Raw genomic sequence first — 16,228 nt, 5'->3', positions numbered from 1 at the left:
CATTAAGAAACTGGAACAGACACAAAATAGAGCAGTGAGATTCATAACAAACGAATATTCACACTTAACCTTTAATAAAATCACTAAATTTAAAAAGTCTTCAGGACAGAAGACTCAAAAGTAAAGTAGCAATTACACATAAAACACTGAACCATAATCTTCACATACAAAGACAAAATTTAATAAAATACTCAGAAAGACACAAAGATAAAGGCACATTCCTCGTCCCATATGCTAGGACAAATTTGTACAAGTGCTCCTTCTTCCCTAGTGCTATTAGAGCATGGAATGGGTTGCCTGAGCTAGCCAGGAAAACCAGTGACTTGGCAGAATTTAAGTCATTGGTTAACATGCAGGATGCGTAGGACGTAATCATCTTCTTTTTTGAAGTCACGTCTGTATTATATAAGATAAGAGAAAAAACTCTTATTGGTATTTTTTTTTAAACGATAAACAAAAACAATGTCAAGGACGCTCAAGTGACCTCCAGTGTTGCCAACCACAAACGGAAGAGCATGACAAATGTGTTTCTTCGGTGCTAAAAATTGCGAAACAATTATTATATAACTTTAAAAAAGCAGAGTAGCTTATCAACACTTAATGTATTCTATACACCGGATACGCCAAAAAGATCCAGCTATTTATAGTTGTTTTTTTTTTCAATCCATAAAGTTCCGTCGAGACTCAGTTCTGGCCAGACTTGGTTCTGTCTATTCACCGCTCCAACTTTGGCATTCATGTGTAATACTGACGTCGAACAGACGTACCTGAAGATGAAGTTCATTTCTGGTGTGTGTGTGTGCGTGCGTGAGTTGAGCGTTGTTAATCATACTTCTTGGGTGAACACATTTACGCAAACGCGCGTTGTTTTGTCCTTTGCTCCTGACAGTATTTTTAATTGAATTTTTTTTATTTTTATTTAAATTTATTCAGCAGCGTGAATCAATGAAAACTTGACTCCCTAGACAGTGGCACTCCGAGGGTAGCTTATTGATTGGAACGCAGTTTGTAATTATTATTATTTTTGTCATTGATCTGATGCTGTCATGACAAATCTTTTGTAAAAATAAATTCAGTCTGATAAGTGACGATTAATGACTTTGCAGTGAATAAAAGGCATTCACATGTGTAACGTTAGTTTTAGGACCCCTGCGTGGCAGAGTCACGTGATACAAATCTTGATCTAGAAGTTCACTGTTTTATATACCGGTAGTAGTGCTACGTTTTAGTCTTTCGGTCCTGATGTGTCTCTAAATGTAGTGATTTTACTGATGTCCTGGTGTGTCTCTAGATTTAGTGATTTTACTGATGTCATGATGTGTCTCTAAATGTAGTGATTTTACTGATGTCCTGGTGTGTCTCTAGATTTAGTGATTTTACTGATGTCATGATGTGTCTCTAAATGTAGTGATTTTACTGATGTCCTGGTGTGTCTCTAGATTTAATGATTTTACTGATGTCATGATGTGTCTCTAAATGTAGTGATTTTACTGATGTCCTGGTGTGTCTCTAGATTTAATGATTTTACTGATGTCATGATGTGTCTCTCAATTTAGTGATTTTACTGATGTCCTGATGTGTCTTTAGATTTAATGATTTTACTGATGTACTGATGTGTTTCTTAATTTAGTGATTTTACTGATGTCCTGATGTGTCTTTAGATTTAATGATTTTACTGATGTACTGATGTGTTTCTTAATTTAGTGATTTTACTGATGTCCTGATGTGTCTCTAAATTTAGTGATTTTACTGATGTACTGATTTGTTTCTTAATTTAGTGATTTTACTGATGTCCTGATGTGTCTCTAAATTTAGTGATTTTACTGATGTACTGATTTGTTTCTTAATTTAGTGATTTTACTGATGTCCTGATGTCTCTAAATTTAGTCATTTTACTAAAAGTTTTACACTGATGAAATATTAATACTTTCCCCATTTCAAGTCAGGTACCCATTTGAGTTGGGTGGACACAAGGGCGCCCTGAAAATTCCGAAATTTAGTCACCGAAATTCGAACCCGAGGCGCCTCGGTTTGGAAGCCTAGCGCCTTACCCTTTACCTCCACGCTACACCACTTACCTCCACGCTTCACAAGTTATAATGAATGACATAGGTTCGAAAGTATAAGGAATGGTGGATGCTGTGACTGTAACCCCTTTTGTTTAAAAAGAAATCCTATGCACGTTCTGGGAAGTAGTGCGTTCTGCTTCAAAGAGAGATTCTAAAGCTTAAGTGATGAAAAAAGTTCCCCTTGCAGACCTTAAGGTCTAAAGGGCAGATGATGTAAAGGTCGTCTGTTTCTGTGGCCTACGGTTGACGTGGGTGTTATGTGGCCAGTGAATATAGTTTAAGTTTAGGTGTATTCTTCCGCCAGTCTAACAATGTTGGACTCCTTGGTTCAAGCTAGTTCCACCCGCTTTGTCTTGTCAGTCCTGTCTAGATGACCTAATTGCTGGGCGAGTTTTAAACTCAATCTATTGCCTTTCTTTAGTTCTGTCCATCTGCCTGTCACACCTTTTTTTGTTCTTTCTTTCTCTCTCCGCGTCTCTTCAGTCTACCTACAATTGAAAGGTTTCTGTAAAGTAACGAGAATTGAAAAGCCTAATTCAATGGACATTTTCTCTTGTCTTCTTGCCATGGCTGCTGGTTCCCTCATCCAGTTCTTTGATTAGTTAGACTGCCTTGTGCGGCCTCGTGTTTGGTTGTGAGTCACTTAGAGTTACTGTCTCTTCAACATTCCTCTATAGACTCGTTTGTAAGATTCTCCACATACAGAATCTCATTTCTTTTCCCTCCTTATTCACTGTTCGTCTGTCTATCTTATCTTATCTTATAAATTACAGACGTTCCATACAAACAATTTGTACGGAAATCAGATTCAAATCAAATCTCCCCGCCCCCCCCCCCCCCCTCCCTCTATCGTGGTGGCCGCCTTCCTAAAGTTTTTTTTTTAGTATAACAGTACAGTATTAATGTACCATCATGATCCTTGACTCATGAAAACCTCCTCAGTAACTCTTTCAGCAAATATTCTTCTAACAACCCGAACACCCCTAGGTCCACTTCAACAGCAACTTACAAACTCTCTAACACAGACACAACAACGAATGAACGAGTTTTTCTTTGACAACACAATCCAAATGTTAAAGACTTGGCCTGTTCATTTTTCAGCGTTCATGGGATCAAAATCTGTTCCTTCCTGTTGGCATACCAGTGTGTACAAAAAGACCTGATTGTGTACGCTGGCATATGTTACCACTTGGCTCTAAGTTATTGTCTTATAATTTCGAAACAAGTGGATCTGTTTACATTCCCAGGCTCAGTATTGGACGCGAGAGTAGAGAAGAGCTCTGGTTCCTATTAGCCGACATTAGAGTTGATTGCTTTCTTTCCAGGTGCTACTGAGGGGGTAGATCTACACCTCTTTTACAGATCCTACTGATGGGGTAGATCTTTACCTTTTTTTCCAGATTCTACTGATGTAGATCTATACTTTCCAGATTCTACTGATGTAGATCTATACTTTCCAGATTCTACTGATGTAGATCTATACTTTCCAGATTCTACTGATGTAGATCTGTACTTTCCAGATTCTACTGATGTAGATCTATACTTTACAGATTCTACTGATGTAGATCTATACTTTCCAGATTCTACTGATGTAGATCTATACTTTCCAGATTCTACTGATGCACATCTATACTTTCCAGATTCTACTGATGTAGATCTATACTTTCCAGATTCTACTGATCTAGATCTGTACTTTCCAGATTCTACTGATGTAGATCTGTACTTTCCAGATTCTACTGATGTAGATCTATACTTTCCAGATTCTACTGATGTACATCTATACTTTCCAGATTCTACTGATGTAGATCTATACTTTCCAGATTCTACTGATGTAGATCTGTACTTTCCAGATTCTACTGATGTAGATCTGTACTTTCCAGATTCTACTGATGTAGATCTGTACTTTCCAGATTCTACTGATGTAGATCTATACTTTCCAGATTCTACTGATGTAGATCTATACTTTCCAGATTCTACTGATGTAGATCTGTACTTTCCAGATTCTACTGATGTAGATCTGTACTTTCCAGGTTCTACTGATGTAGATCTGTACTTTCCAGGTTCTACTGATGTAGATCTATACTTTCCAGATTCTACTGATGCACATCTATACTTTCCAGATTCTACTGATGTAGATCTGTACTTTCCAGATTCTACTGATGTAGATCTGTACTTTCCAGGTTCTACTGATGTAGATCTGTACTTTCCAGGTTCTACTGATGTAGATCTATACTTTCCAGATTCTACTGATGCACATCTATACTTTCCAGATTCTACTGATGTAGATCTGTACTTTCCAGATTCTACTGATGTAGATCTGTACTTTCCAGGTTCTACTGATGTAGATCTGTACTTTCCAGGTTCTACTGATGTAGATCTGTACTTTCCAGATTCTACTAATGTAGATCTGTACTTTCCAGATTCTACTAATGTAGATCTGTACTTTCCAGATTCTACTAATGTAGATCTATACTTTTTTCCAGTGTGTTTGTGTGTATGGTGTGTGTGTAAGAGTTCCCTACCTGGCGACTCTCTGTGTCCACTCATATTTTCAGTCCAATAACTGACATTGTTATTATTTATCTTATTTAGTCAGCTTTAAGTTGACTTGCCCTCTGTTCAAGACCACCTCCTTATATTTTCATTGTGTGAACATAGCAATTAGTTGAATAGCAGCGTTCCAATACATGTCTGTGTGGTGGACTCCATTTACAATAGAATGAAAACTGCGTTTGTATTTATCTACAGATGAACTAGCTTCCGATTTCTTTGTGCCACAGAGGCCTGATAGTCTGTTTTTGTTTTTAAGAAGGCGATGTTTCAAGACATTTGGCTTTGTAGTGACTAAAAAAATATCTCCACCTGGAAAAACCGGTTTATTTTTTTTTTGTTGAATCCACAGTCTGGCCATTCATGCGTGACTTGTATGTATGTACTTATTCTTCCCATCTCCAATGTGCACCCCTGTCTTGGAGTCGTTTTTATTATTTATTTATTATTATTTTTTTTTTTTACCATTTTGATTTAATACGTTTGTGATATTTTAGGCCAGTTATTATTTTTCGACATTCTTTAAAAAATCTGGCCTTAATGCAGAAGTAGTGCAGAAACATTACTAAATATAGACTGGAAAAAGGAAATAACTTCATGTAACTTGAAAACATGTATATCTATTGTTATCGGATTTCCGAATTCTGAAAAGTTGTATGATCTTCAGTCTTAGAAATTAAACAAAACTATACTGCTCATAAATGCTGTATAAAAAGTACACAAAGTTGCAAGTCACAAATTTTCGTTTCATAAAACTCTTTTATCGGCCAGTCTGTATTTATATATGTCTATGTTCAGAAATCAGTCCATATTGAATAGTTTTGGTATCGCGCATTTCTTTTTGTTCTGTTCATAGTTGCTTCCCCTTTTTCCTGTGTAGCTGTTGACCAATGTGTCTACGTTTGATTGTAAGATTAGCTGTGTAGCTGAATGTCCACCACTGACCACTGAAATAGGTTTAAGCATGGCTGTGCGTTTGCAGTGGAGCTGAGTACCGCTACTGACAACTGAGATATAAGTATGGCTGTTAATTTCGCAGTGTGTGTAGCTGAATGACCACTACTGACCACTGAAATAGGTTTAAGCATGGCTGTGCGTTCGCAGTGGAGCTGTGTACCGCTACTGACAACTGAGATATAAGTATGGCTGTTAATTTCGCAGTGTGTGTAGCGGAATGACCACTACTGACCACTGAAATATGTTTGAAGTATGATTATAATTTTTGGAGTGTAGATGATTGACCACTTCTGACCACTGTCTAGTCAGTGGTTGTAGACAAAAGGTTAAACCGCTTGCATGACATTTGGCATCTTGGAATCCGTTGAAATATAAAACAAAGTGTATATCAACGCACTCTGTGTTTCTTTCTTTATTTCTGTCTGTCTGTCTGTCTGGTAAAAAGTGAGTACACGTTATTTCTCCAACACCCATTCTCGGATCAAGTTGAAGCTTATTGTCATAGGCACGACAGCAATCAATAATATTAAAAGTAACCAAGTTGACAATTAATTAATGATAATTATTTTGTCTAATATCAATAAGGAAAACTAATACTTCAGTATTCACAGATGTGGCTAAATTTGTCGGGTTTAGTTCCCTTAAATAATTGTTACCACTGTTTTCCCCTCGCGCATTCTCCGATCAAGTTAATAATTTAAACAATTATTTATTGTAACTAACAGAGCATGAATCAATAAACACACATATTCAAGTAGTCCATTAATTATCGGTAATTAATTACTTTGCTTTAAATCGAATAAGGGAAATAACTTGTACATTATTGGTATATATAGTTTTAATGACGGAGTTCTTCCCCTTAAGATAAGTTTTTTTTTTTGTGTTTTTTTTTAAAAAAAGGATTTTTTTTTATATATTTGACTTGTTTTTTTTCTTTTAATCTCTATTCATAATTTTCACGTCTGCCGTTCAGCTTCCAGGTTCCGGAAAGCATTTTGATTTACATTTCACTGCAGTTCGACCTGACATTTGTTTTCAGTTAACGCACAAATTGTTTATAAACAACTGTCTCTAGTTCACACCGGGGGAGGGTGAGTCTACGGCATGGGCTCAGCTGCATTTCGTTTCAACATTTAATGCTCATCAGATTGATCGATCGCTTAGATTCAAACTACTGAACTTTCAATGCGTTCCAAAATGCGTTATTAATCTTTTTTAATTCCGTTGCATGGCAGTTGTCTTACAAATTGTTATACGCCAGGAAAAGATAAATGAGATTTGGCATTGCATGTGGTAAGCAGAGAATTGAAGAACGAATGAAACATCAGACAGACGCAATGGGTTTTCTCCCTTTAGGTTAGGGTAAGTCTGTTATCGTCTGCTGTGTCGACGTTTCCATAACATTAACTGAACTCTCATACAAAATAGACTCTATGTTAGGTCAAACATTAACTTAACTCTCATACAAACACAGCCTCTATGTTGGGTCAAACATTAACTTAACTCTCATACAAACATAGATTCTACGTTGGGCCAAACATTAACTTAACTCTCATACAAACATAGATTCTACATTGGGCCAAACATTAACTTAACTCTCATACAAACATAGACTCTACGTTGGGCCAAACATTAACTTAACTCTCATACAAACATAGATTCTATGTTGGGTCAAACATTAACTTAACTCTCATACAAAAATAGACTCTATGTTGGGTCAAACATTAACTTAACTCTCATACAAACATAGACTCTACGTTGGGTCAAACATTAACTTAACTCTCATACAAACATAGATTCTATGTTGGGCCAAACATTAACTTAACTCTCATACAAACATAGACTCTACGTTGGGCCAAACATTAACTTAACTCTCATACAAACATATATTCTATGTTGGGTCAAACATTAACTTAACTCTCATACAAACATAGACTCTACGTTAGGCCAAACATTAACTTAACTCTCATACAAATATAGGCTCTATGTTAGGCCAAACATTAACTTAACTCTCATAGAAACATAGATTCTATGTTGGGCCAAACATTAACTTAACTCTCATACAAACATAGACTCTATGTTGGGTCAAACATTAACTTAACTCTCATACAAACATAGATTCTATGTTGGGCCAAACATTAACTTAACTCTCATACAAACATAGACTCTACGTTGGGCCAAACATTAACTTAACTCTCATACAAACATATATTCTATGTTGGGTCAAACATTAACTTAACTCTCATACAAACATAGACTCTACGTTAGGCCAAACATTAACTTAACTCTCATACAAATATAGGCTCTATGTTAGGCCAAACATTAACTTAACTCTCATAGAAACATAGACTCTATGTTGGGCCAAACATTAACTTAACTCTCATACAAACATAGACTCTATGTTGGGTCAAACATTAACTTAACTCTCATACAAACATAGATTCTATGTTAACTTAACTCTCATACAAACATAGACTCTATATTGGGTCAAACATTAACTTAACTCTCATACAAACATAGATTCTATGTTGGGCCAAACATTAATTTAACTCTCATACAAACATAGACTCTATATTGGGTCAAACATTAACTTAACTCTCATACAAACATAGATTCTACATTGGGCCAAACATTAACTTAACTCTCATACAAACATAGACTCTACGTTGGGCCAAACATTAACTTAACTCTCATACAAACATAGATTCTATGTTAGGCCAAACATTAACTTAACTCTCATACAAACATAGACTCTATGTTGGGTCAAACATTAACTTAACTCTCATACAAACATAGACTCTATGTTGGGTCAAACATTAACTTAACTCTCATACAAACATAGACTCTATGTTGGGCCAAACATTAACTTAACTCTCATACAAACATAGATTCTATGTTGGGCCAAACATTAACTTAACTCTCATACAAACATAGACTCTATGTTGGGCCAAACATTAACTTAACTCTCATACAAACATAGATTCTACATTGGGCCAAACATTAACTTAACTCTCATACAAACATAGACTCTACGTTGGGCCAAACATTAACTTAACTCTCATACAAACATAGATTCTATGTTAGGCCAAACATTAACTTAACTCTCATACAAACATAGACTCTATGTTGGGTCAAACATTAACTTAACTCTCATACAAACATAGACTCTATGTTGGGTCAAACATTAACTTAACTCTCATACAAACATAGACTCTATGTTGGGCCAAACATTAACTTAACTCTCATACAAACATAGACTCTATGTTGGGCCAAACATTAACTTAACTCTCATACAAACATAGACTCTATGTTGGGCCAAACATTAACTTAACTCTCATACAAACATAGACTCTATGTTGGGCCAAACATTAACTTAACTCTCATACAAACATAGACTCTATGTTGGGCCAAACATTAACTTAACTCTCATACAAACATAGACTCTATGTTGGGCCAAACATTAACTTAACTCTCATACAAACATAGACTCTATGTTGGGCCAAACATTAACTTAACTCTCATACAAACATAGACTCTATGTTGGGTCAAACATTAACTTAACTCTCATACAAACATAGACTCTATGTTGGGCCAAACATTAACTTAACTCTCATACAAACATAGACTCTATGTTGGGCCAAACATTAACTTAACTCTCATACAAACATAGACTCTATGTTGGGCCAAACATTAACTTAACTCTCATACAAACATAGACTCTATGTTGGGCCAAACATTAACTTAACTCTCATACAAACATAGACTCTATGTTGGGCCAAACATTAACTTAACTCTCATACAAACATAGACTCTATGTTGGGCCAAACATTAACTTAACTCTCATACAAACATAGACTCTATGTTGGGCCAAACATTAACTTAACTCTCATACAAACATAGACTCTATGTTGGGCCAAACATTAACTTAACTCTCATACAAACATAGACTCTATGTTGGGCCAAACATTAACTTAACTCTCATACAAACATAGACTCTATGTTGGGCCAAACATTAACTTAACTCTCATACAAACATAGATTCTATGTTGGGCCAAACATTAACTTAACTCTCATACAAACATAGACTCTATGTTGGGCCAAACATTAACTTAACTCTCATACAAACATAGACTCTATGTTGGGCCAAACATTAACTTAACTCTCATACAAACATAGACTCTATGTTGGGTCAAACATTAACTTAACTCTCATACAAACATAGACTCTATGTTGGGCCTAGTATTAACTAGCCTCATACAAGCGTAGGCTCAATCTGTGTAGGGCGTAACATTAGCACGTATCAAACATAGACTGTCTGTGTAGGGCGTAACATTAGCACGTATCAAACATAGACTGTCTGTGTAGGGCGTAACATTAGCACGTATCAAACATAGACTGTCTGTGTAGGGCGTAACATTAGCACGTATCAAACATAGACTGTCTGTGTAGGGCGTAACATTAGCACGTATCAAACATAGACTGTCTGTGTAGGGCGTAACATTAGCACGTATCAAACATAGACTGTCTGTGTAGGGCGTAACATTAGCACGTATCAAACATAGACTGTCTGTGTAGGGCGTAACATTAGCACGTATCAAACATAGACTGTCTGTGTAGGGTGTAACATTAGCACGTATCAAACATAGACTGTCTGTGTAGGGTGTAACATTAGCACGTATCAAACATAGACTGTCTGTGTAGGGTGTAACATTAGCACGTATCAAACATAGACTGTCTGTGTAGGGTGTAACATTAGCACGTATCAAACATAGACTGTCTGTGTAGGGTGTAACATTAGCACGTATCAAACATAGACTGTCTGTGTAGGGTGTAACATTAGCACGTATCAAACATAGACTGTCTGTGTAGGGCGTAACATTAGCACGTATCAAACATAGACTGTCTGTGTAGGGTGTAACATTAGCACGTATCAAACATAGACTGTCTGTGTAGGGTGTAACATTAGCACGTATCAAACATAGACTGTCTGTGTAGGGCGTAACATTAGCACGTATCAAACATAGACTGTCTGTATAGGGCCTAACATTGGATTGGATATTGTGATATCTATGTTTTTATTCAATGAGGTGTAAACTATAGATCTGTTATAGTAGCAAAGTGTACATCTGCCTTGTTAGCAGAGTCTATATCTGTCTTCATAACAAAAACTAGAACGGTCATACTAGCAAGGTCTACATGTCTTACTAGCAAGGTCTACATCTGTCTTACTAGCAAAATCTACATCTGTCTTACTAGCAAGGTCTAGAACGGTCATACTGACAAAGTCTAGATCTGTCCTAGTGGCGAAATCTAATTCTCTCACCTACTGGCGAGGTCTACTGGAGGGGGAATGTCATTCCGAGCCTGTAGTTGGATCCTCCAGTCGTCGTCTAACGTACTAGAGGGTAACTAAAAGAATTAGTCTGCTCTCACTGAGAACTCTCGCTATACGAATGTCTTCAATCTGTTCATTAAGAAGTCTTCCTGGCAGTCAGCCAGTCCCTCCCCCCCCCCCTTGAATATTAATACACTGAATTGATTGACGGATGGGCAAACTGGTGTGCACTATCTCTGGGGAACTGAAATGAGCTTCAGATTTAGTCATTGAACCGCCAGACTTTAGGGCTGAGCTCATTTTTCAGTTTCTCCCGAAATTGAGATTGTTTTTTTTTATTGCATTTTTTTGTTGTTGTTGCTATTCCCTGTTTTCCTTTTTTAAATTTATTTGTTGGTTTGTTTGTTTGCTAGTATTATTTTTTTTTTTAAATTTTTGATGTTCGTTTATTTGTTTTTCTGTATATGCACGTTTTTTTTTTGTCAGAATGTTTCTTTTTTTTTTTTTTTTTGTCAGAATGTTTCTTTTTTTTTTTTTTTGTCAGAATGTTTCTTTTTTTTTTTTTTTTTGTCAGAATGTTTCTTTTTTTTTTTTTTTGTCAGAATGTTTCTTTTTTTTTGTCAGAATGTTTCTTTTTTTTTGTCAGAATGTTTCTTTTTTTTTGTCAGAATGTTTCTTTTTTTTTTTTGTCAGAATGTTTCTTTTTTTTGTCAGAATGTTTCTTTTTTTTTGTCAGAATGTTTCTTTTTTTTTTTTTTTTTTTGTCAGAATGTTTCTTTTTTTTTGTCAGAATGTTTCTTTTTTTTTTTGTTGTCAGAATGTTTCTTTTTTTTTTTTGTCAGAATGTTTCTTTTTTTTTGTCAGAATGTTTCTTTTTTTTTTTTTTGTCAGAATGTTTCTTTTTTTTTGTCAGAATGTTTCTTTTTTTTTTTTTGTCAGAATGTTTCTTTTTTTTTGTCAGAATGTTTCTTTTTTTTTTTGTTGTCAGAATGTTTCTTTTTTTTTTTGTCAGAATGTTTCCTATTTTGTTATTTTATTTATTTTTTTTTTTTTTGTCATCTGCTATGTTAGTTGTTTTTTTTCCTTGAGTTACTTTCTCTTAAACGTCTATGCACTGACAAGATTTATTTATTTTTTTTATGTTTGTTTTTGTTGTTTTATTTTTGGTTGTGCTTATTGTTTTGTTTTTGTCTGTGTATTTGTTCAAGTCATAAATATTCGATTTTATTGTTCAACTGCTCTACGTGTCATTGGGAGAGCATCCGATAGCAAATACATTTTGTAATGGTGCACACTAAAAAGTCAGATGAATGTTAAAATGAAGATATTTCAATGTCCCATCCACTTTCTGTCATTGTTTCCCTCAGTGTCCGTGTTTGGTCTTTGTTTCTTTCTAATGAATAGGAAAGAACAAAGTTCGATAACTCGCCAATACTTTTGTGGCATAGAGTAATGGGAGGAAAGAACCTGCGACGCCTCTGACACCTAGCTGTATCGGCACTGCCGTTCCTTTGGATACATCAGCTGCGTGCAGAGAGGGGGGGGGGACTGATGTGTGGGCGACATCGTTCCGACCACAGCTGGTGCCCAGGCATTCATCCCCTATCCATGAGATGATCCATGGTCGGTTTGCGACTGAAGGAGGCCATATATATATAATATATATATGAGAAAAAAAAAGCATATAACTAACAAAACTAATGTTAAATCTAATGAATTTGTTTAAATATTAAATAAACAATCGGCATAAGCGTACGCAAATCTTTATTTTTTTCTAATATTTGTGAATTTGTGAACATGCACTATTTACATTAGATTTTTACCAAATATTTAAATTTTTACTACCTTTACTATTTTAACTGTGAATAGACCTTGATTTTAATTATATGACTGTATAGAATCTGGCCCTCGTTGTTTAGAGAGAGAATAGTCCTTAAGGGACTGCAGGCACGACATGGCCTAAATTGTGCCGATGTGCCTCAAATCAACAAATCAAATCAAATCAAATCTAATATTGCAAATTACATAGGCTTCTTAGTATGTAATATCATTCCTTCCATGATGTGTATATAGTTCAGTGCGTTGAGAGTATTTGATCCGTAAGAAAAGCTTCCCCTAGGGGCTCAAGGCTAACCTTGCTGTAGTAAAGATTGAAGGATGTTATGAAACAAAAATATGAGCATAAACTTTCTACTTGGGAGAATGGTTCACCATAGATCCTGTTTTTTTTTTAATTTTGTAGTTCGCTGGGACCAAGGTCTGTCTCTCTGTGTATCTGATTTCTTCTCTCTCTCCATTTTTTTTTTCATCCTCGACATTTCTAATGACCTTAAAATCCACTTCGCTTTAAGGACAGCTTAAACTCCCCCTATGGGTCAAAACTATGGGATTTTTTTTTTATAACTGAATATTATACAGCATTCATTTCTAAACAATTTGGTGTATTCAACATGTTCAAATTCATAGTGGAAGTATTTTTAATATTTTTTTTTATATTTTGTAATTATATTTTGTAATTATATTTTGTAATTATATTTTGTAATTATATATAGATATTGTTTTTCGACGTTGTCTCCTGTTAGCCATTTTTCATATTTTTTTTGTTCAGAGATGGCGTGACAAACATTTATATATGAATATTTTGCCTTGAAATTAGGGCACAAATAATGTTGTATATACAAGTATGAAAGTGAAGCAGAATAAATACAAAAGCTTGAAAACGTTTTGAGTAATTTTATTTTTCTATGCCTACCTCCCTATAAAAACTTGAAATGATGGGCAGCGACCATGTTTAGAGCTGTAACTTCACAATCTTCTACTTGTATTGAATACTGAATAATCAACAGCTGAAGTTTTATTTAACTAGATTCAGTAGTTTTCAAGAAATCTTGACATGAAAATTTACAATTTTTTCATCATTTTAGCTAAAAATAGCCCCCCAATTTTTTTTTCTCTAAAAAAAGTTGATAAGATATAAAGAACAAATTATTTATTTTCCTCTTATTTTCATGCCTACACATAATAAAAAAGAAAAAAAAAAAATTTAAATCATGTAATTTCTATTTGGGGATTTAAGCTGTCCTTAAAACATCTCGCGATTCCATAAAGTTTTGTGTAGATATTACGGGAATAGCGTGTTAAACTTTCTTACAGGGCCGACGACAGTTCATGCCCACAATGGACGTTGGCATCGGCACTGTCTTGTGGGTAACTCTCACACATAGGCCGACGTTTAATTCATTCTCCATGTTGTGATTAGATTAACAGTGACCACAGAGCATTAGAGATTGTGTTGTTGTTTTTTATTTCGCCATCTGTTGACCAACAAAAATGTTCCCAACATTCACAGAGTGAAGCACTGAATTAGTTACATGCTCATTTACAATTCATGATTACGGCCTTTGATGTTATTGAGATTTTAATCAGTATTCGAGAAATCGGTTTGTAGGACAAGTCTGCTAGATGGTGGTATGAAGGATTAGTCTGCTGAATAGTGGTATGTAGGAGAAGTCTGCTAGATGGTGGTATGTAGAAGTCTGCTAGATGGTGGTATGAAGGATTAGTCTGCTGAATAGTGGTACGTAGGTGACGACTGCTAGATGGTGGTATGTAAAAGTCTGCTGGATGATGGTATGTAAGGAAAGTCTTCTGGATGGCGGTATTAAGAAGATGTATATATAAACGCCTGCCAGTCTGTCTTTTAATCTATGTATCTATCTCTATCAACATTCATCTATTTATTCAATTAGTATTATCAATCAATCACTGAAAAACACATTGCTGGACCAGTAGATCGTGACCCTTGGGTGGCGGCGGCGATATGCCGTTGGGTCAGGTGGATCGATAAGCGAACGGGGAGGTAGGGCGCACAGGTGGCGGGACAGCGGCCTGGGTATAAGTCGCCACTCAGAAGACGCGTCAGCCTAACGTTGGCTGATTGTTTGGCAGAAACAAGAGGCTGGCTATGACTTACTTTGTGCTTTCTTTTCACCAGCGAGCGTGCCAATGTTTGCACTTAAGTATTCATAAGTAGACATTAAGTTAATCGTTTGACTGGGATTTAGCGTAGGGGTGTGCACACTGTGTGACGCGCTTTATGAGGTCTGGTAAGTACATTATGTGGATTTAAAAACTTACATTGCAAAAGATGGTAACCGAACCTGTGTATATATGAGCTAAATGTTTTTTGTTTTTTTTATCTCACCTGTTCTTAGTTGAATCAAATCTTTATGTTTTCCGAGCGCGTTCCTTATCTCTTTTGGGACATATTAGAAAGAAATGAAAATAAGATATAAAGAGTAGCATTTGTTCTGGGTTCGAATCTCGGTGAAGACTGTGATTTTGAATTTCGGAATTTTTAGGACGCCCCTAAGTCCACCCAACTCTGGGTACCTGACTTGAGTTGGGGAAAATTAAGGTGGTTGGTCGTTGTGCTGGCCACATGACACCCTGCTCGTCAACTGTTGGCCAAAGTAACAGATGACCTTAACATCATCTGCCCCATGGATATCAAGGTCTGAAAGGGGGAACTTTACTTTATTTTTTTTTTACTTCATATAAATTCGCAATAGGGATATAATTTTTAGCGGCCCCCGAAAGGGGATAATACTCTATTAGTTTTTTGTGGCCTGTCTGTCCGTCCGTCCCGTTTAGATCTCAGAAACTAGAAGAGAAAATGATCATTCAAAGTTCTGATGCAACGGCTACTTTTTTCTTTTCTGAAAGCGAAAAATCAAATTTTTTAAATCAATTATGCAAGCATTTTTTTCATAAAAATACACCATTTTTACAACTATTAAATATTTACAAACACAGGAAACTTTTTAGTATGGGAGATGACGATGAACTATTTTTAGACACATTTATGCAAATGGTTTTAGATGTTTGGTCAAAAAATATTTTTTTTTACAATTGCTAAGTTAAGTACGTTCTGTCATACTAAATACTACATTTACAAAAAATGTTAACTTTTTTTTTTAAAGAGAAAAAATCTATTTACTATGCAAATAAGTTGGACATAATTTAAAACAATTAAAAAGTAGTTTTTCATATTATCGCGTGAACTGCAGGACTTCCGCATGGAACAGCATGGAACACAAAACTAAAGGAATTTTTTTTTTTTACGGAAATGTTTTTTTCTTGAGGCTTTGAAAAAGAGACTGACCCTTAACAAAACAATTAGATCAATTAGATACTCATTATAGGCCAGGTTTACATCTAACTTCACATTCACTTTCACCTATCTCTTGGTCTGCTGGATCTTTGAAACCTGCCTTTTTTGCCTGCCTGGGTGGGCCACTTCGGGGGCCGATTTTGA

The 16,228-nt window shown here is 35.6% G+C and overlaps 2 protein-coding genes across 4 annotated transcripts in view; one reads left to right on the top strand and one right to left on the bottom strand.

Annotated features, from left to right (window-relative positions):
- The window catches only part of LOC106076948 (protein retinal degeneration B-like), a 119,357-nt gene that overhangs the window by 21,909 nt on the left and 81,220 nt on the right, over positions 1-16,228 (top strand). Inside the window, exon 1 of one of the 3 annotated variants that reach the window (XM_056005589.1) lies at positions 14,808-15,017. The exons of the other annotated variants lie outside the window; for them this stretch is intronic. The gene's annotated coding sequence lies outside the window, so the exon portion shown is untranslated. Of the gene's footprint in view, positions 1-14,807; positions 15,018-16,228 lie in introns of those variants that run through there. 3 annotated transcript variants of the gene reach the window in all.
- Positions 3,435-4,616, bottom strand: LOC129922114 (EF-hand calcium-binding domain-containing protein 5-like). The gene has a single exon (XM_056006721.1). The coding sequence runs from the start codon at positions 4,614-4,616 to the stop codon at positions 3,435-3,437; it is 1,182 nt and encodes a 393-aa protein (XP_055862696.1).

This window comes from Biomphalaria glabrata, chromosome 12, assembly GCF_947242115.1.
Source record: "Biomphalaria glabrata chromosome 12, xgBioGlab47.1, whole genome shotgun sequence".
Taxonomy (NCBI): domain Eukaryota; kingdom Metazoa; phylum Mollusca; class Gastropoda; family Planorbidae; genus Biomphalaria; species Biomphalaria glabrata.
This window is presented reverse-complemented; position numbering and strand designations above follow the sequence as displayed.